General features: G+C 35.0%; 1 protein-coding gene across 2 annotated transcripts in view; it reads left to right on the plus strand.

The window, feature by feature from the left end:
- ATRNL1 (attractin like 1) overlaps positions 1–22,759 on the plus strand; it is a 432,570-nt gene that overhangs the window by 117,617 nt on the left and 292,194 nt on the right. For both annotated transcript variants that reach the window (XM_059852017.1, XM_059852018.1), the window contains exon 20: positions 13,649–13,742. In XM_059852017.1, the coding sequence (XP_059708000.1) occupies positions 13,649–13,742 (94 nt within the window). The remainder of the gene's footprint in view (positions 1–13,648; positions 13,743–22,759) is intronic.

Consider the following 22,759-nt stretch of genomic DNA (forward strand, 5'->3'; position numbering starts at 1 on the left):
CTGTAGTGTCTTGCAGTCTGAGATCTAGAAAGCAGGGAGGTATTGGGTGAAGATAAACTATTCTGATTATTTAGGAAAATGAGCCACATATAGCCAGATGGCTATGGATATTTACCATATTTTGGGTCCTTAGTGTCACTAATTATTTATTTTTTATTATTAATTATTACTTATTTTTGAATCTGTAGCATTTTACTTACTGTGGAGTTAAAAAGATCCATCCTATACAGGTTTCCCCTGTAGCTGAGACTCTGGTTTATATGTGTCAGAAATGTGGTATTTTGGCTGCTTATGGGCAATGGTTTGGCAATAATCATATTTTTAGGAAATCATTACTGTTCTTTTTCTTGAAATAACCATACCTAATACCAATTACTCATTTAAATTCTGTCACTTGAAGTCTCTTTTCAATACAGAGAAAGAAATTAGAATTGTTATTCTTGGTGTAAAAATGAGCTTTATATTCAGTTGTCCAAAGATGTGGCTTGCAGTGAAGATATATGTGCTCCTTCAGTTCTTTCTGACATTTCATTGTACAAATATATAGTTTGAATTATTTTATGTTTGATTCATTTCTGCATTCTGTACAAAAATCAGTAACAAATTGTAGGGGTCTTTTATGATAAGGGAAGTTCTGTGACTGTAATCTATTAGTTATCTGTTCTTATACTAATTAAAATGGTTTCAGGTAGTCTGTGGTGTCAAATAGGTTGCCACAATAGAAAATGAAATTGATTTCTTACCTTAAATTATGAAATATTTTAAGTTTGACAATAGGATTTGCATTTCCTTCTTGGAAACAAATGGTAGTGCACAAATTAGTAAGTCCAGACCCTGTGCACAAGCTTAAGATTTGTCATCTAAGCTCCCTGTCTAGCAAAGAAAGCCTGTAGAGAGGGTACCACCCAAGTTACCAGGTCAAGTTACAGCATCCTTTTTAAGACTTATCTCAATGTGCAAGAAAATAAGAGGGAGGGCAGAGGTGAATTCTGAGCATGAGGGAATAGGGTGCTCTGGGAAGAGACAGGTTTGGCTTTCCAGGCCAGGCAAATCCATGGGCAGTCCTTGGAGTGCTGATTTCAGTGCTGTCAGCCTGTGCCAGAAATATTTAAGTAATTAAACCCTGTTGTGAACAGAATAAGGCACATTCTCTGTTGTGCTAATGATTAGATGAGAGATTCATAGCTCCGTGTCTGTTCTTGGGCAGCCTTTCAATCTGAGGTGTTGAAGAGATTGAAAGCAGATATTCCAAATCACTTTGATTAATTTTTTTTCTAAATTTTGCTCAAGTCCCATTTGAGGGATGATTTTGAAGGTATGAATATTGAAATTTGGTAACAGAAAATTAATTTTTCAATATTATTGGATTTTGGAAATAAAGCAGCTTTGACTGTAGGTGGGAGCAGGTCCTGGTTTGCTGTCTTGATGGTTTCTCTTGGTGTTTTGTTTTCTTCAGGGTCTTGCTCTGTTACGTGCTGCATTTCTGGGAAATACAGTTTTTAAATACAACTCTATTTTTTTCTAGAATTTCTATGTGTACTACAGACTGCACATGTAGTACCAAATAAAAACCCACTATGGGAGATTGCTTGGAACAACTTTGTTTCATCTTAGTAATGTTTTTTTTTAGTATGATCTTCAAACTTATTAATCATCTACTTAGTTGTCAGTGTTAAAAAAATTGCTCTAGCTGCTTATCACCTTGTCACTTCCTTTATGCATGGTATTTTAAAAAATTATCCTTACAATTTGAGATGCCAGGAAAAAAATTCTTTACAGTAGCTAATGACACACACAATGAATGTTTAATATATTTAATAATAATAAGATAATGTAAGCATTTTGCTGTATTGTCATTTTCTTTAATAATGGGATAACACTCCAAGCAGCATTCAGTTTTCCCAGAATTGTGCTGCCATTGTTGCTTTTGCAGGAGGAGGCTGTGAGTCCCAGCACAGCAGAATTGTGTTTTAACTTGCACTGATTGTTCTCTAAGCAGCCCTTAAAGGCACCTGAGACACTGATGACCATCCTGTAAAAGCTTCCAACCACAGGCTGTTGGGGTGACATTTTTTAAGCAAGTCTTGCAGCATTTCTGTTACTTTTATAGATCTTGTCCTTTCTCTGTTATCACACATTGGACGCTTGCAATACCAAAGGCAGCAGCTTCCCCCCACGTTTGGTTTGTAATCATTCTGTTTGGAAAGGTAATCTTTTACTTGAAACATCTGATTTTTTATGAGATCTTCAAACCATTATCAAAAGTCAGTATGTTTTTAGCAAATAATACACCATGTGTGCATCACCTGTATTTGTACACCTATGTGCATACATCTACACATGCTGCTGCTTGAAAGCATTCCACATAAACTTTGGAATCTAGACATGAGCCACCCAGCTGGCGTGTAACTACAGGAAATGCCTCAAGACATTAAAAAAAGTAAATTAGACAGGTATCAATAAAAGACTAAATTGTCAGAATTACTTTAAAGTACCTTAGGTGAAGGACTTTGGTGAAATTTAAGCCAGCAGTAGATTAGTTGTACACATACATATTTGTGTTGGTTAAAAGAATAAAAACTAAAATTTATTAGTGATGTGTTGTCACTGAAGTTATATCTGAAGAATGCTCTTCCATGGTGTTCAAATCTTGTTCTTCAGAAAATGTGATTATTCTGCTGAGTTACTGACAGCTGAGATGTGGGGTTTTGAGAGGAGGCCAAGGGTGCCACAAGCCATTACTTCAAGTGTCTGTGAAAGAAAAACATGAGAAAGATGGTAAACTCATCCTGGCAGCAGATTGACAGTGTTCTCCTTGGAAATTAGGTTCTGTCTAACATTTTAAGGTGCCTAATGGGTGACTTTACAAATTGTTTTCTCTGGCACTAGTTCTATAACTTTTACCTACTCAGCAGTGGCAACCCTCATAATGTGTTTACATCATGACCCTCTGTGGAGGAGCTGATTCTGATTTCCTTCCTTCCTTCTCCAAAAGAAACACTGTTAAAAGCTGCCATGGGCACCCTCAAGAACAGACAGAGCTCTCTTCCTGTAGAGCACAAAGGACAATCAATGTGTTAGATATTTAGAGAAGGAATCCAGTTTGATTACCTTAAAGTAATTGTGGGGTTCCTTAGATTGGGTGCCTACATCAAAACCCACTCTAATGCACATACTTTTAATTAATGTGCATTCTGTTTTTTTAGCAACAAAAGCATCAATTTGAATTAGGTTATCTATGGAAAAATAGGAGAAATGTGCTAAGGAAAACCAATTGAAAATAGATCCCAGGAAAATTGGCCATAGAGCCCAGGATGATGTAAACGAGATGCCTTTGTTTGCTCCCCAGCCATATTCTTAGAATGTAGTTACACATGTATATATGAATATGTACACAGCATTTGAAATATGAAATTTGATGGACAGCAGATTACATAATTTCATACATTACCAAAATCAACCTGTCTTTCATAAAGGAAAAAGTTGATAACATGACAAGGAAAACAGTTTTTTTATTTCCTTCTTTTTTAAACAAATTGTTGTGTATGTAGTTGATAGAAAGGTACCTGCTAATTTACATTTTTCAAGGTTTCAAAAAGTTATTTAAGCAATGAGATAACAGAAAGCAGCAGTCTTAATTTTTCACTTTAACACTATTGCTGTGTAGCTTTAGAATTACCTATAGTTTGGGATTGCATAGGGCAGGTAGAGAAGCACCAAATGTAAAGCATCTGAAAATAAATTTTTATGACTTTAAGACAGTAAACCTAAATATGGAATTGTTTCCTTAAGAATAGTTTTACTTAGTAAATATCAAATATGCCACCGTTGTACTATGGTTTTTGGTCCTAAAACACCTGGAGACTAACAGCTTTAGGAACTGATGGATGATGCTATTTCAACAGGAAAAGTTGGTCAGGTGCTGTTGGCCTGAGAAGTGACTTTTTGGAGTCCAAAAAGAAGAGAGAGAGAGTCTTGCATTTAAAACTTCATCAAGAGACAGCTGTAAAATTGGACTTTTTTCCTTCTACAACACACAGTTCTGTTTCAAAAAAGTTTCTGGTCCAAAATCTTATATTCTAGGCCTATGACTCCTGTTTAAGTTAGAACTAACAATGAGGGCAAAGAGCTTTTAACTGACATCTCCTGGAAAAAACCAGAAATGTAGGAAGCATAAATATCCTCAATTAACAGTATAAATGTCAGCAAAAGCATTTACTTCTGCATCTTTCTAAAGCAGAACAAATGTTCAAATGGGAGTTTTGATTGTCTTAGAGTATAAAATGGCAGCTTGGGATACAGAGGTTTTATCTAGTTTTTCTGCTTAGCTGTTTTAATGTCTAGCATGTAGGGAGTTGTATTTGTGGACTTCACTGGTGCAAGATTACACATTTGGCATTCCATCATTAGCTGTCAAAAATTTACAGGAAACTTTGTATTAGGCTAAGTATTGTATTCTAGAAGCCCTCTTTTCACAGTGGCTAAGTATGAAATTAAAAATCACAAGTATCTTTTAGTCCAGGAACTTCAAGGTTAGTGACAGAAAAAAAGGATTTTCAGTGGATTGAATGCTTATGATACAAGACCACAGGAGCCTATGTGAGTAAGGGCATTTTTTATAAAAACAGGTAAATGTTGGAAGTCAGTGGAAGAAAGAGTATAGTGTGCTCTGTACTGTCTTCAGGTACTATAATATGGAACTAAATTAAAAAAACCTGTTTGCTTGTGCCTTGGTTTATAAGAAACTGTGTCACAAGTCACAGCAAAACTCTGTGATAAGAAGCTGTAATTTAAGATTATTCAGACAAAGAAAATCTCTCATGCTAAGTTCCAGCAGATAACACGATTTTGTTCCTTCTGTACAAACAAAATATCAGAAGGCTTTGACGAATGAAGGGACTGTCAAGAAATCCCATTTTGCAGTAGTAGTGGTGTTTTGTTTTGTTTTCCCTGATTTATTTTTTACCTTTTAGTATTGAATAGAGATGACACCAATTCCTTGGTTTTTTAAAATAAAATACCTTATCATAGAATAAAAGCGTTTAGTATTAACAAAAATGCTGGAATTTGGTTTTAGTAGAAGGAAAAGGGCTTCTTGGTTCATATGAAACACAAAGAAAAGGGATTCTAGCACAATAATCTATTCAAGGAAAGCCTCATGTTGCTTTTTGCAGATTTTGAACAGTCAGAATAAACACTTTTAAGAAGACCTTTTTCCCCAAAGGTGATTTGAAAATTTATTTTCCTTCCTTTAATGAATGCTGTTTATTGAACAGTATCCAAGATAGTCTGAACACTGAGTGAAGCCTGTTTTTGGGCTTAGTTATGAATTTAAATTAGGTTCACTTCAATCAGAATGTATTCAAAATCAGTCCTGTGGTACTAAACCAGAAGTGGATTGCCATAGGAAAAACTTTGTTGAGGAACTTGGAAAAGACATCTTTAAAAACTACTGTTCCAGTTTTTTTTTTGACTGCCAAGCAAAATGTGCTAAGAAAAGTTCTCAATATGCTGTTAATTCTTGTGTACACAAATTTTCTTTTTGATTTTTTTTTTTGTAGATTAGAGCTATATTATAGAGAATGATTTCTAGCACAATTAATTGTAAGTTCAAACAAAAAACTCAAACTAAAATTAGGAAACTTTTTATAGATACATTTGTATTCTATAACCTACTTAGAATAATGTTAATTGAAGGACCTGGAGTTGCACTTCAAGGAAAGTATCATTGTCAAGTATCAATAGGCATTCAGATGCTCATAATTTTATGAGAGGGAAAAAGAAGAAAACTGTTGAATGTAGCATGATTAACCTCCAGAGAGAGATTACTTGTGTGGCTGTGGGATTTCAAAAGGTTTTGACAGGATGCCTGTTCAACATGTTTAACATTTTTGATGTTTTTCCTTGACTGCATACAGAAGATTTTTATAAACTTTCTGTCAAGTACAACTGTTTTAAGCTACCTCTTGTTTCTCTAAACTTGCCTTTACTTCCTGAACCAGGATGTGTGTGCTCATTGGAGCATGATGTGATTTTAGGAGCAGTCAGCATGGCAAAGAACTGGTTCAAGCAGCACCTTGGGATTGCTGTTGGACTGGTTGATTGTGGAGAACCACTGACTTTTTTTTTCTTAAGAAAGTTTTCTTTCCATCCTGAAGAATCACAGTGTAATTGTGTAGTTAAATCACCAGTAACCAATTTTATCAACTACAATTTTGTTCCTTAAGCCTGACGGCTGCACTAGGCTGCTTTGTGTAGCTTCTCCATCCAGAAAAGTTGATTCTAATTTACTCAAGTGGAGTGGGAACAAGGCAGCTTTTTTAAAAAGGAAAATGAAGAAACCTTAATTTAAACAGTTTCTGAGGTCTTCTATGCAACAAAAATATCTGAAATAGTAAAAAGAATAAGAACAACTTGTGCTATCTTAATCTGTGTGAGTAGCAGGCATTTTGTGCTTGTTCAGCATCTTATCCTGAGAACTTTGAATTCAGGCATCCTTTAATTGATCACCACTTATGGCTTTTACAGATATTGAAGAGATACAGCAGTTTGATTTATATTATATTCCTTTATCTCTGTGCTTATTTAATCTACTTGCAATGATTAATGACAATTCTCTTGCTCTCACTAATGTTAGTGATCAAGTCCTCCTGCATGCTCTGGTGGAGCACAGTTTCTGACAATGATGAACCAGTTGCTCTGCATTCTTATTTTTGTGGTTTTTTTCAGGCTTACATGCTATAAATTTATTTTATGTGGTAAGGAATACTTATAAAATGTATTTCTGATGTGCTGCCTGAGCTTTGTATCAGTATGTTCACCTTCCTAATGAAATGTGTAAATCCATTGGTTTCCAAATGCTGTTCCTAGAGGAGGTAGGCAGGACATGATTTAGAAACTTTCAGCTGTCAAGAAATGTACTGATTTTGTCAGCCTCTGATAAACAAACATATTTTCCCCTGTATTGAAGGTGATGTCAAGAGCTCACGTAGATTCTGTGTCTGGCTCAGGGGGCACTGGGGGCAGGCAGCTGCAAGCTGAAGATGACATTTTCCTAAATCACTGTTACTTGATCCTCAAATAAGCCTTTGACTAAAGCCAGTCTCCTCATCCCAGATGCAATAGAAAAAACAGGAATTTTGCTTGTTTATAATTTCTGCATCTCCCCTTCTACATGTGTTTTGGATTGAAATGGTCACCCCTTTCCCTAGAGGGGCTTGGGACCCCCCATAGCTGGTGAGAAAATAGATTTTAAGGCATTGGGCAGTTCATTCCTCAACTGATCGAATGAAGATCCTCAAAACACTTGTAATGGCATTTCAGTTTGATTGCAGTTGATTCTGTCTTCATTTTCTGAGTGCTAAATGAAATACATTATAATGCCAGACCACATTAGTTATTTAGGGGGAAAAAAACCTCCCTTGCAATGGAATACATTAAAAATCAGTTGTATTTTGTATGTCCTAATGGCTAAGGGAGGGAAATGATTTGCTGACTTCTTTACATTTCGTGGCATTTTTGCTTGATAAATTGTAGAAATCATTTCTTTTCTTTGGGCTTTTACTCTGAATGACCAAATACACATAAATAGTTGCAATCACCAGTTGTTGACTTCAGATATTTTTCACCTTAGACTGGAATTTTTTCTTACCTTTAAGGCTGCTATGAATAATATTTGAATGCTTTTAAATACTTTTGCATTTCATATTGCCTTATAATAATCTAAGTTTTTTTTGTTATAACTTCAGAAGTGTTCTCTTTAGAGAGAATGGGGGAAAAACTAACAGCCTTTTGATGAAAGGACCATTTTAACCAAAATTTCCAAAACAGTACAGAAGCTGCTGTCTTAAGAAAATTTAAAAAGACATAATAGCACCAATAACAACAACAATACTAATAGTAGGTTCTGGGCCTTTTATTGTCTGAAAAAATCTTAAACACATCTCAGTATGGACATTAGACTATGAAGGTATCCAAAATCTTCACTTTATGTTTTTGCTTTGTAAATAACTGTCAAGACTCACTGTTTTAATTTTTCCTAAAGCTGGTAAAAGTTTGTCTGTCAGTTCTGAAATTACTTTGAATATTTTGAATCTTGTGAAAGGTCTCTTTAAATGCTTGGATTTGTAAAAAACTGTCCCATGCATCAGATATAGAGTTCAGTTTTGAGCTGAACTCTTAAAATCTCTAGGTTAGCCCAGTCTAAAATAGGTAGGCAATAATGGTTTTGGTAGCTAATATTAATGTTATGTTTAGAAATGAAATGAATAAGTGGAAGGAATGAAAAGGAAGCTAAGTATGACATGTTAAACTTATTGCCAAATGAAGTAATATTAATAATTTCACTTGGAATTTTTCAGTTTTCTGTGTTCAAAGCTAGTGCAAAAATTTCAGTTTTTCAAACAGATTAACATGCAAAACATGAAATTGCTGCCACTGTATTTTGTGAGTTCATGTAACAAAGTTTTGGTTCAGCATGTTTTTTGGTAGAAAATGCGTATTCCAACATCAAGCTGTAAAAATTCTGTGCAGTGGCTCAGTATTGGCATGAGAGATTCAGGCACAGCATTACTCTTGTTAATTGTTTAAGATTCTGCTCAGTTCCTAACAAGAAAAAAGATCTTGTCTTTCTTTCAGTGTTCATCTCGTGTGTTGCATTTTCATTATCTACTTGTATAAAGCAAAATTATGACTTTCCAAGCTGTCTTTATACTGTTAGTTGCTGATGATTAAAGACAGCTTTACTGTGATTGCTTGAGAGGTGTTTATTACAAATAAACAAAAGAAATCAGTTCACTTTTCAGGATGAATGCTTTGGACAGAAGGAATAATGAAATACAAACACTGCAGGGCTATTTTACCAGAGCAAAAATGGCTAAAGAACAAATACAAGCATTTAATTGATGAAGGTTGTCTTTAAGTTCAACCAAACTAAATTTTTATTTCTGCCACAGATAATCAGTCTGTTTGTTGTTTCTGGGTTTATTAGGATAAATATCCAACTTCTGGAATGTATATTTAGTCCTGAAAGCCAAGAGGGTGACACCTGTGATTTTGAGATTGTTGACTGTTGCTTTTCAGGAAAAAGTAATGTCCTTACCAGTGGTCACATGTTCTCAGTAGTGTTAGTTCCAGCTCAAGTGAAATTGTCTGTTTTAAAATGTCTTTAAGTTCCATATCTGAGTGACAGAAATCCAAAATATTTGTCTATTCTGTTTACCTTTTCTCTCTGTCTCACAGTCCATAGCACTGTGTTAGTACACCTCTGTTTTTTCTTTTCTGTGCTATTAGATTACTATAAAAAATAAATTAATTTGAGACCAAAGAAACATAAATCACAAGGTAAAACAAGAAAGAGGAAAATAAAATTAGTTCTATATGTGTTAATTATTCTATTAAGACTGTTTTATTTGGGAGGATAATCATGTCACTGTAAAATGGCAGTTCCATTTCTGCATGTACAGCAGTATGTTCTAATAGCATATTTTTTCTTTTTTTTCTTTTTTTTATTTTTTTTCTTTTTTACTCCTGGTTTTATTGGTCATTGCTTCACAGCAGATCTTTAGCTTAATTTTAATGCTACTTGATGATATTGCAGAAGTGTTATTGGGCACATCTTTTTGCTTTTACCTTTCTTGTCTCAAAGGCTGAACGGATGAATTTCCTATAAAAGCAATTGTTGAATGTGGAAAGGGTATCAGGGGCTTCTAGCTGAATACACATTTCTAGAGAATTAAGTGACTAGACAGTTTTGCAATATTGCTAATGTAGAAAATAGTCTCTTTGGGTCAGTTGCCATATAGAGTAGACTAAGAGATTACATAGGTGAACATTTACAGGGAAACTGAGCATTAAAATTTTGGATCTAATAGAAGCTTATACTTGCTATTTCTTACTTAGCCTAATCTAAGAGAAACACTCTATTTCCTTTTCTTTTGATTTAACTTATGCCTCAAATGTTAGCAAAATTAACAAAGTAGCACATCTCAATATTTAATGGCATTGTCATGGCTTTCCTTTAAAAAACATCAGCAAGGTGTCTTATAGTAATTATCCATGTACAGCTCTGGTTTAGCAACCTTTCATGTAAGCAAACATATTTACTTAAATCACCATCTGTAGTGAGCTTCAATTGAGAGAAAAAATGCTCTTGCAGCTGTGTGTTGGAGATGGGGGCTAAGCAATAGGAGTTTTTAAATTCAATTGTTTAAAATGCATACTGCATGGAAATAGTGATGGGTATTCTTTTGTTGTCAGCAAGAACATTTATATGCTGAGCTGGCAACTTGGAATCAATCATACAGTGGATTTATTATTTAATAAATTCTATAGGGTTGTGATTTTGCAGCACAGATTTGCTCTACTGGATTATATTGTTTTCATATAATCTTTCTGTTCCACTTAGAATCCACATGTTGTACAAAAGAGTATTTTGAGCTGCTATTTCCCTAAAAATAGAGTAGATATTGCAAGGGTGAGGTTTTTTTTTTTTCTTGTTGTTTTTAAAGCTCTTATGTCATCATTTCCCTTAATATGTAAAAAATAACAAAAGAAAGGTTTAAATTCTGGCTTTTAAGCAGGTTTTTATTGTGAGCCATAGATTAATTATTTTAAATATTTATTTCTTGGTAAAAATATGGTAATGACATATTTAAAATAACTGTTTAAACAGAAGCAGGTGTGCATGATATAAACCCAAGCTGGAGATGAATGCACAGAATTATTATGGGAAGACTTGAGGTTGTCTGAACTCACTGTTTCTCTCCAATGGTGCAGAAAAGGTCACAGAATCATGGAACCATTTAGTTTGGGAAAAAGCTCACCCAGTCCAACTCTGACCCCAGCACTGCCAAGCCCATCACTAACCCCCATCCCCAGGTGCCACATCCACACATCTTTAATCTCTCCAGGAGCAGGGAATTCACCGCTTCCCTGGGCAGTCTGTTCCAGTTCTGACACCCCTTTCAGTGAATGAACTCAAGTGTTGGCCTCAAAAAAGCATGGAAAATATAAATGGAGTCTCTTTTCCTGATTTCTGCCAGCTCACAATGACTGGTACAAAAGAGAACTTTAAAATTGATCCCAAGACTTGTTAAATTTCAAGGTAGCAAGACTGGTGGCATTAGGCTGGGAAAGATCCTACCTTAGCTGCAGTTTTAACTATTGGCTACATTATTATCCCAGGAGAAACCATTCACTGAGAGTGGTTAAGTAGAGAGAAACAAATAGAAAATATTAAAGAAAATATGTATAGAGGAGTATGGAAATGTTGGGGTAATGGAAGAATGTCAGTCTTCTTCCAAATGTCCTACAATATTCTCTTGCTCTCATGTTGCATTTCTTTCATCACATGCACTTTGATCACATGCACATTTGCTTCAGTAACAGCAGCAATGGGTAAAATGATTTTTTTTTGGGTTACCCCCACATAGAGATCCACAGATTGGTAGGAGTCCATTTTTCATCACACACTTGCAAACCCTAGATAATTAATGGCATGTAAAAAGGATATTAAAATATGCTTTCCTTGCTGCGAAACAGATTTTTTCTAGATTTAAAAAGTGGAAATGCAAAGATATTGTCTTTTTCCATGGTATTATCCAGGAACAGTGAGGTTAATAGGAACTTGCTGAATGAGAGTAATAAATGTTCACTGAAGTGCTGCTACTATATAATCACTTATGTTTTCCACTTTTACATTGTGATCTACTTCCTATTAAATGAGCAATAATTGTGGGAGCAATCAATTAAGGTTAGTTTGCAATAGCTTTTTTATTTGTCAAAACACTGACAGCTTTTGGAATGTGCTTCAGAATTCACCCTTTTAGCTCCTTTATAACTTTTGTGCTGTCTTGTAATGGAGCATCACTGTTAAGAGTACTTAACTATAAGCAGAATAAGATACTAAAAATATATTCCTGCATTTTTCACTGAAAGCATTGCAAAGGTTTACACAATTAAAATTAACTTTTGTGAAGAGGCTTTTCCAGCTTAAAGTGCCTAAATAATAATTCCATAAATGTAAGTGGAAAACATGAATGGATGTGGGAGAACGTAACTGATAATGTAGTGGCAGCACTTCAATGAACATTTAATGTAGAGTGTCAAGGGAATAGCAGAATTACAGCATGTAGGTTTTGGTGGTAACTGCAGGTATTTTTCAGAAGTGTTGTGTAATGAAACAGAGAAAAACATCACACATCACTATGTGCTGCATAGAAATTTCTGGCGTTTCTTGCAGACAGATTGAATGCCTGGCACCTCCTTATTAAGAACTCTTCCTTTGGTTCAGCTGGCTATTTAATGAGCTCTGAGGGCTGAACAAATCATAAAAGTCCTGAAATGGACATATTATTTCAATAATATCTTACATTTAATTAGGTTTTTACATTGTCTAGTACCTTTTTCTCTATTTGTCTTAGGCTGTGGCAGAGAGGTGAGGGTGTGTATGGGATGGGACACTGTCAAAGAAGGATTTATTGTGTGTTATTCCTTATCAGTATAAGGGAAGTTTAAAACTCAGTCTGTGATAGGAATTCAATATGAGATTATAAACTAGAGAATAAACTTTTATCTTATACAGGTCACCACTTGGTACCATATCTGTTCCCAAGCAGGACCTCATATATCAAATCCTTTATCTTAGTCATAATTAAAACTTCAGTGAAAGCCTAATATGAACATCATGGTAGGTTCAGAGTTAATTTGGATTAAAGAAGGACTTTAAGTGTAGAGTGAATATTAGCAGGGAGTCATTCCATTGATGTGGTGATGTATTGACACATTTACCAGGGAGAGATTAGTAAGTTTTGTACACATTTGGAATAAAAAATGGCTGCCTAAACAAGATAGTAATTCAAATAAACATGGAAAGGAAAAGGAAGAAGAGAGCTCAAGAACTGAGAATAGGAAAATGTTTATGAGGTGAGAATCTATCAGGCATCAAGAGTGGCAGTGAGCAGACCACTGTGGAGATGATTGCTTTGGCCTTGAAATGGAGTGGAGAGATGATGATCCTGAGATTCTCCTTCAGTTCAGATTCCAGGAGCTTTTAAAGTTGCCTGTTTCCTGCTTCTAGAAAACTCTTCTTGTGGACTATACCTGTAGTGTTTGCTCTGCCTTTGTTCAAATGGTTCCAGAGATTTCCTTTTGTTCGCTTTTGTCAATAGCAATAATTCCAATTATATTAGATCTTTTGCCAAACATCTGCAATAGTACTTTAATTAGACATTTCAAACAAAATAGATTTTGTCGTTGGTCAGGATTTGACCCTGTGTTGCAAAGATGAATTATGAATAATTTTCCGTCTTTCATATTGAAATGGTAGTTTTTAATTGCTTTTCTCAAACTGCTGTTATTTAAGGTGTGGAGGGCAGCTTCTAATGACACAGGAATAGTTTTTAAATCTGCAGAAAATAAAGTAAGTGATATGCTAGTGAATCTTTCTGAAAAATATTATCATTGAAGTAGTAATAGATACATACTTCAATACAGCTTGAAATATTTCAATACAGCTTGAAATATAGATACTTATTTCAATACATTTCCTAATGTATTTGGGATGAAGTATTAATATAAATAAATATTCACTTAATTATCAAATTAAGTATGAATGAGGAAATCTCATTTTTCCTTTTTGATTTTACAGCTTGCACATGCAGTGGACATGCAAATATCTGTCACATGCAAACAGGAAAATGTTTCTGCACAACCAAGGGAATCAAAGGAGACCAGTGTCAACTGTGAGTACAATTCAATGTAGTTCAAAGTTATTGCAATCCTTGATTAGTGAATAATCACTAATTTTCCCATTTCACATCCTTGTTTTTGTATTGGATTTTGTGATTGATTGCTAATGTTTTAGTGTTGGATATAGTGTTCCCCACATTTCTCAGGAAGTTTCACTATTACTAAGACTTTAGTTAAAGAATTACATCACAAATATTAGTAATGTTTTGAAGGCTAAAAACTTATTTCATTTTGTTTCCAAAAACAAACTGGAGAATTATTTCTATTTGTCTTCCTTTCTCTTTAGACTTTAAAATATTAGTGTAAGGAAAAAATACATATGAGTTGGTAATTACATTCATTACATCTGTCACTTATTTTGATGGGAATCTATAGTGATTCAATTTCTAGGGTTTTGGAACCTTACTAAGGTGTTTTAGACATTTTCTCACATCATAAAATGGAGACCATAGGAATGTGTAGACTGTCATGGAAAGTTCTCTTTTCTTTGGACTGGAATAGCCTCTTGTGTTTAGAGGAAGAATTTGCACTTTCACAACAAATGGAGTCCTAAGAACAACTAAGTGGAGTAGAACAAGTAGGAGAAATAGCACATTGAAATTGATTGTGAATAGCCTTATATTTAAAGATGTTTCTTTCAGTCTGTTCTATCAGGTACACCATGTTATTTAATAGGAACTTTATTCATTTTGCAGATAAAATTATTTTAATAGTGCCTGGCAACCAACTTACCTTAGCAGTCATGTTTGGAACTGGGGAGAAGGCACATGAATCCATCTGACTCCTCCCCAGCAGGGAGAGCTGCCAGGAGCTTCTGCTCTGCCTGCCACAGGACATCCACTTACACCAGATTTGTGAATTTGTCTTTGATACACTCAATGAACTGGCTTGGATCCTACCTTTAACACTTTGCTTGATAAATTGTAAAGAAACAAAAATTCCTGATGCAGAGGCTCTGTGTATATCCGTGAGAAAGAGCTGTGCTGGCAGCTCTACTGTTCCCCTGCTACCTCTGGGACTTTGTGTCCAGCTAATTGAAGACTCTCAGGATGAGATGGGAAATCAAGATTAGGACTAAGTGAGGAAATTTTATCATGACAAAAGCTGCAATGATGATATCTTTAAGTTCTGAATTAAGTCTTCACTGAGAAATCTTATCCCCCCTCTTTTTGTGCCCATACAATTAATCAGTTGTAGGTGTTAATGAGTGATCCGATTATCAGCTCCCAGCTCTGGACTTGTATTGATGCCATTCTGACTATACAAAGAACAGGAAGAAAAAGACAACAATTTCTGCTCTGTCCTTTGCTACACCTGAACCACAGAAAACAGTTTCAGTGCTGAAAATGCCAATTCTTTACTGACTACCCTCCACATAAGGCACCCTTTTCAGGCCTTTGGTATCAGTCTGGTGTTCTGAGTTTGTCTATCCTAAAAAGTTCTTTCACCCCACTTACTGAACTAAAAGAGAAAAGGTTTTCCTAGTTGAGAACTTCCCCCATCAGAAGTTACAGCAATTCCACAACACAGATGAAACAGAAATTTGAATTTTGACTTTTCAAGAGTAAACTTAAAATTTCAGTTTCAGACTGAAAATCTCTTTCTGAATCACACGTAATGCATTCCTGTTCTAGATTCATACACAAATCACAGGCTTGTCCAGGGCAAGCTATGGTGTTAAAGCATTTGATATTTTAATTGTTGGTGAGTTTTTTGGGATGAAATAACATCTGTTGGGTTCATAGGTACTCAAGCAAATAACCACAGATTTTGAGTTGGAGGACATAATTTAGAATGTGTCATTTTACTGTCATGGTTGTTTTGAGAGAGTGATCCACTCATGTATGGAAGTTTCAATCAAATTTTTTTTTATCTATTCCCTTAGAACATCAGGAGATGAAGAGCATAAAGACATAATTAAAAAAAACCAATCACTAATGAGTCACCAAATGCAGTCCCATACTCATTCTAAACTTAATATGAAGAATATGAACTTGATTTATTTTTTATTATGCTTAAAAAAATAGAAAACTATTTCCTCTTTAATAATAATTTGTACACTCACAACCTCTCTTGAATGCATTATAAGATATATATGCAGTCATTATCGAGAAGATAAGGAGAAACAAAAATCAGCTCAATGCTTTCCTTGTATTTATTACTTTATTATATTCAGTATAAGTAATCTGAAACTTGATTCAGAGTGGGAATACAGTTCTCCATTGCTCTGGATGAATGTTTTGGAGTTATTTTGCTACTGACTAGTTAGGCTAAAAACCTACAACCTCAGCAGCAAACCTACAACCTTGTGGTTTGCTAAAATGAGTATTTCAATGAAAATTCCAAACTCTGGCTGTTCAGTGAGGAAGATAGATTGATATTTCTGTCAAGTATCCTATTGATTAAGAAGTCCTAGCTGCAGGGCTCTGTTGTGTACACACCATGCCTTGTGGCCAGAGGTTTTATGAAATCCAGGAAAGTTTACAACAGTTTTTATTTTTCTTTTATTTTTCCCTCCCTATTTTATCAACTCTGTGCTTTTATGGAAGATCTTATTTATTTTATTTTTTATTTATTTGTGTATTTTTTTAGCATACCCATCTCTCAGCTGCATTCATTTCTTGATTGTGCTGTTGGATGGCATGAAGCACAGTGCCTTCTGAAATTAAAATTGGTGTTGTAAAGCAGCTTGGAGCACACATTTGCATTCTGTTTTACAACATTTCCTAAATGACCATATATGATCATGGTCATATCATCATATCACATGATCTCATGATCATATATTTGTCAGATGTTAATATTTTTGTTTCTGTTAAGTTGGTAGTTTCAGTTGGTAAAAACTTTTAGTAATGTCCTGATCATGAGGAAATTATTGGAATGGATTGATTATTCTAAGTAACTAGACTGCAAACATTAAAATCAGATACAAATAAAAATACTGGATTTCTTCTTTTTCCCCTTAATTTTTTGAAAATGAAATATGCAATTGTTAGTAACAGGAAAATCATGGTGACTTAAACCATATTTTTAGGGGAAAACTATTGCTTCAAGGCAGTTGTTTTATTTAATTTTCTCTAACATTTGATTTCCTAGCTGCTGATTTTATTTTGTCATAGAATTCTGTTGGCAGAGGTTTTTAAAATTCCATATGTTTTGGTGTATCCATATGCAGGATTATGCACAGGGAACTTTTCAGGGAATAGGCTTGTAGGAATGTGCAGAATATTCTAAGGGGATGTTTCGAAGTTCAAATTTTGATATTAAAGGAGATAAATTTTGCTGGAGGCAAGGAAGAAAAATATGAAAAGGATGGGATCAGGTGAGTAATTAAATAATTCTTTGAGAAGTTTCAGTAAATCTGGGCTCTTGCAAGTGAAGGTCTTCACTTGGTGATGTGTCTGTAGCTTTTGTCATCACCATGTAAGAACTGGGCTAAAATTGGGCTTCAAAACCTCTCTGTAATGAAGAACTACTTGTTGGAAGGAAAATACTGGGGGAAAAGTATTATTTTAAATCTCACATTTCATAGTATATTTTATATAGTTTTAAGAAGGATAAATTCAAGATTATAAAATGTATTGCTCATTTTAGTTCTAATAAATGTCCACACTGTTAATTTCTTAGACATACCTCTTCTGTAAAAGTTGAAGAAATACTATTTTATTTATTAAAGTATACAGTATTTATTTGGCAAAAATATTTCCTGTGTGTAAGCTTTAAATAGCTATTTAATAATGTAAGGATCTGTGCATAAAAAATAAGCACTTATTCTTATGTACAGCAAACTATCAATAAGATTTTAAAATATCCAGCCATAGTCTTCTGTATAATTTCCCTCCACAGAATGGTCCAATTCATCTTACAGGTAAAAAATATACTGGGTTAAGAGTCAAATTCTCCATTCTATTGATATCACTGCAGCTTTATTTGCAGATAGCAGAGTAAATCTTTTCCCAATTATTTCCACCCAGAGCTTCTCTTGCTGCTTTCCAATAGGGGAAGAATTGGCAGCAATCATATAATAAATTCACTTGATTTGAACTTCCTTTATCAGGGACACACACACACAAATCACAAAGCCAAATAGACGAAAAGGAATTCTTATTGCTGGAAATGTAATAAAAGCCTCCTTATTCTATTGAGAAAGTGTCTTTTCCTGATTGAGGGTATAATCCATTTAATACTGGTTACCATGGTGGTTGGTGGTTTTCTAAAGTAAAGTTTAAAAGTATAATATTTAGTGGTTTAAATTGCCACAGCAACAGCATTTTGGTTTTTTTTTTTTTTCCTGATTTCAACACTTCCCCCCCCACTATTTCTATCATTTGATAATATTTCACCAGTAGTTTAACATATTTGATTGTGTTTGATAGGAGGTGTTTTCTACCTGTTCCTGCTGAGTCTGGTCCTTGATTTTGTAGTTTAAGAGGAAACTTTGACATGCTAATGCATGTTACTCCATTACATATGACATTTGGAGGAGAATTACAGCAAAATTTGTCATCTAGTTGCTGGTGAGTTTAGCAATGTTGGTGGGTTTAGCAGCTGCCTCTGTTCTTATTTAACTGCCTGAAAATTTCAGCTTGCCTCTGTAAGGACAGGTTCATGCCCTCAGCTAGTTCTCACAGTGCTGGATCATTAGGTTTCTAAGGAGAACAATAAAATAAAACTCCTACTTCAACATTTATGAGTACATTTATGTTTTAAATGTACTCATTTTCTGCTCTACATGTAGTAATTATTGTCAGATCTTTCAAGGATTTGAGCTATTTTTTTCTTTTAATTCATGTTTCTTGCATCAATCATTTTTCTTAAATTGCAGCTTTCATTTAAAAAATATGTCTAATATCAAAGCTTCAGAGCATGACCCAAATGCACTCTAATGGCTCAAACCCTCAGAAGGCACTTGAAACATTTGAGATCTAAAATTTGAAGAAAAGGAAAATATGGGTTTTGGCAGTACTGTATGTCACTCCTGGCCTTTCTGTTGATTTTTTTTCTTCTGCAGTAGGCTCAGTTTGTCTGCTTTGGTATATTCAGTATATTTTATGTAAAGTTCATGAGGCTCTCTGGGATCTTTCAGAGTTGCAGGCTCTCTGTAAGTGAAACTACACTTTGTTAAGCATTGTTACATCCAAACATTACATTTTATTCAGGAAATTGTTCAGTTTTGCAGAAATAAAGAATGAAAGTTGGAATGTCATGTATCATTCCTAGAAGACAGTGCTCCCAGAGCAGAAGTGAGGATGAGGTGGTGGCTGAGGGAGAAGCTGCAAAGCACCTTGCAGAGAGCTTTGTACCTTGGGACTTCATTGTGTCCTGTTCCTATGAAATATACCTTTAATCTTTCTGAGTTTAGTGCTAATTGTCTGGAAAATGGGGAGCAGTTTGGGCACGAGAGTTTCTCTTTCATGAGAATAAAGTAATTTTGCTTTGGCTTCTAAGTTAGGTTCTTCCATAACTGGCTGTATGCACATGTGTAAAAATGTCTTTTGGTTTGGCAAGTTCAACAGAGGAGAATTCTCTCACCACTGGGCTTTAGCTGTTTTCTAAGATATTTCATAGTCATTACTTTCTCTTTAGGCTACCTCCAAAAATGCTAAGTGCAGAGCAAAACAGGTGTTTTTTTACAATTGTTAAACACTCCTGGCTAAAGGAGGAATGCAAGCAGTGTCCTTTTCTCCTGTGCCCAGTTGGTTTATGTTTGTATGCATGCTGGATAGAGTTTTAATTAATATCTTTTTGGCTTCCTATTTGAAAAATATATGGTGCTGGATTTTCTTTAAAAAGAAGTGAATCTCTTTTTCTGAACTATTGTTCCTCCAATGCCATGACAGTGTCATGCAGGGACTGGCATGTGAATAATGTTTTGCTCAGTGCAGGTTATATCATTGAGGCAGTGGAACAGGGCAGGCTGCCCAAGCCTTTCACAGATCCCATGCCAGTGAGATCTGTTTTGAATTCCTGTCCTCAGGATGCATTTGTTGTAAGGGAAACCTCTTTATATAAAATGCTTGTAATTTTTGGTGCAAAGTGTCAATTGTCTAGGGATATACAGTTAAGGTAATGCTTCTATGTGCTATTTTAATTAAAATAGAGTAGCACAGCTAAAAAGAACAGACAAGTTTGCATATTATTTATGTCTGAAATAGACTCATAAAGATTTAAAGCTAAATATTAGATGAATATATTTATTCTGCTTTTAATTAGTTAGGTACTGTGTTCGGACTGAGATGAAATTAGGAGTGGGAGTGATGCTGATGTTTACTCTTAAAGGAAAAAGAGAAGCATAGACTGTGCCCCATGGAAGAGTTACTGGGAGCAAGAGAGAAAGGGAGGTTATGGCTGCCATAAAATTGCTTTATTATTGAGTCTGTTTTTTTCTTACCCAGCAAAGTTGTAGCTTTAGTTTCTGTGCTTGTTTTTGGAAAGGAGGAGGTCAAAGGGCTTTGTGGATTGGGCTGGCTTTACATCTTGCCTAGGGCTAGCTTAAGAGCAGAATTGCACATATCTGCATAGCCAATGCTTTTTCTTAGTCTCAGACAGGGTCAGAATAGGTTGCAAAGACTTACAATTTGAGGTTGTCTTTTCTAACCCCAGTTCAAGCAGTTGAAAATGATGGGGCTCTGCTGCATTGAATCTCTCAGGGTGTGCAATGGAGGCACCTGGGAATGCTGCTCTGTGGCCAGGACTGGAACCCAGTTAAGAGTTAGGGATGCTGAGTAACATCAGTCACATAAGCCAGAACTCAGTATGAGCAGCTCTCAGGAGAGGTGTTTGCAGTTACACTATCTCCTGGCATTGCTGCTTTGGGAACATAGAAAAGGAGACTGGAGAATTTCTTATAAGACAGCCAATAGAGTGTTTAGATTCCAGAAAACACTTGCAGGAGGCTGCTGACAGCAAAGACAATCTGCTTTTCAAACATGTGGCCCTACCAGGCATTTGTCTTTCCTCACCTGCATGCACCTAATGCCCCCAACATTATAGTCTGTTCTTTCTGCCAGGTGTAGTGCTGGGGTCTCCACAAAACATAAATACATGCAGCTGGATTATCCTGGTCACCACCTCTGCTCACCATTAATATAATTATTCTGTTCTTCCATGTTGCTGGGGTTGGATTATAAACTGTCATTGTTCATGGGAGCTGTAATTAATCTCACCATAATTAATTTCTCTCAATCAGAAATTGCCATGTGAAGGATAGGATCTGTGAATTACTCTGCAGGCAGAGGGGAGAAAGAACACAGATTTCCAGTACAGTATGAATTTAGTTTATGCTTCCTACTGCTTTGGTAAAAGATAAGTAGTTCACTTTAGAGAAGGAAAAGAAAATAACTGATGGCTTTTCTGGCTACTCATCCTGCTGTCATCAGAAAAAAATCCATCAGCTGAGTTGTGACTGACAAAACCAGATATTTCAGGGAGTTCTTTTAAAAAATTCTATTATATACTGCTCTGTTGTAACTGATGAAATTCAGTGTGTGCTGTGTTACAGCAAGAACCCTCTACATCACTATTATTATTGCTGGCTACTGCTACTGCAGTCAGCTTTGGACAATTAACTATGGAGCAGAAGGGAGGAAAGTGATATTTCCTTTGTGGAAGGCAAATATTTAAGGAGATTAAAAAAAAATAATTGAGAATAAACAGTCCTGCAAAACTTTATGGAGGACAAAACCTTTTCAAGGTGATCATCTTCCAGAAAACAAATGTTGCTATTACAGTTTTATTGTAGACTTGGTATCTAGAACAAAGAATTTGACATATTTCATTACTTTTGCCTTCATGACACATAAACACTAGTCAGTTTCAGTACATGTAAATTTTTCAGAAATCAGTGTTCTCAGAGTTGTCAACGTTCTTTTAATTTTTTGGTGTTTTTTTAGGGGATCTTGGCTACTGTAGAAGACAGACATCATATTTAAAAATGACTTATCAAAATGTTATGTATCATTATTGGTCCTTTGTGCTGGAAAAGAGCTGAGAAGGAAAACCAAAGGGCTCTGACATGTCCCCATCCATGCTGGTCATTGTAGCATCACAGACAGAAACAGTTTGCCAGTTCTGTGGAAAGGAGAGAAGGGAAATAACTGAAGAAAAGGACTTAGAGCAGTATTACTGTGCCCTTCAAGAAACTTTTATTTAAAAAAAAAAAAAGTTTTTGCTATAAGGCCTTCAGTTTTCAGTTGTTTCATAAGCAAGTAGGTTCTTTTTATTAGTTTTCAATTTAGGGTAAAATTGATCAATCAATACTGATAGACCATTGGGTTGCCACATCTGGATATGTATTAATTGTTTGAACTTCTTTGTACAGCTTCCCCTTTCTCCTGTGGTTTCACCCAAGGATAAAATAGATATTTAACCTTCTCTGGTAGGAGCATCTAAATATATTCTAGTAAAACAACTTCATTAAATTATTTCCTTGAGTCACTCATGGTACCACTGTATTGAGTAAATAGTAAGATTTTTCTACACTGTTTTATTAGAGAGAAAGGAGAATTGGTTCATTTTCCTTAACTGATTATCTGAACAAATGATGTTTGGCTGGCTGAAGTTTAGAGAGAATGGAGTTATATTGTAAAGAGAATTATGATTTAGTTACAGACATTGATTTCAATACACAAAACTGGTATTTCATTATGTGCTCCTAGAATTTAAGTAGTCAGTAATGGAAACTCCACTTGCAAGAAAAATCAGCAAAAATTGTTGTGGGCCACAGATATATTGAGTTTTGAGACAGATAATGTGGTTTCTTCTCATTTGAAAGTGGGCTGTAAAGTTGAGATGATTTCAAAGGAACACCAGCTGTTTCTGAAAATAGTATATTGTGCATGTTCATGTAAATTCTGACCTTTTTTGAGATTTGTGATGGGAAAGATTCTATGGTGAGCTTATTAAATAGTATTGGCTGTCTCCCAAAACTCACCTTTTCCATTTTTGTTGGGTTTGCTTTTTTTTTTTGTTTGTTTTGTTTTTAAATGAAGTTTTAACTTCCTGAAATGAC

Source organism: Haemorhous mexicanus, chromosome 7 (genome assembly GCF_027477595.1).
Source record: "Haemorhous mexicanus isolate bHaeMex1 chromosome 7, bHaeMex1.pri, whole genome shotgun sequence".
Classification (NCBI taxonomy): Eukaryota; Metazoa; Chordata; class Aves; order Passeriformes; family Fringillidae; genus Haemorhous; species Haemorhous mexicanus.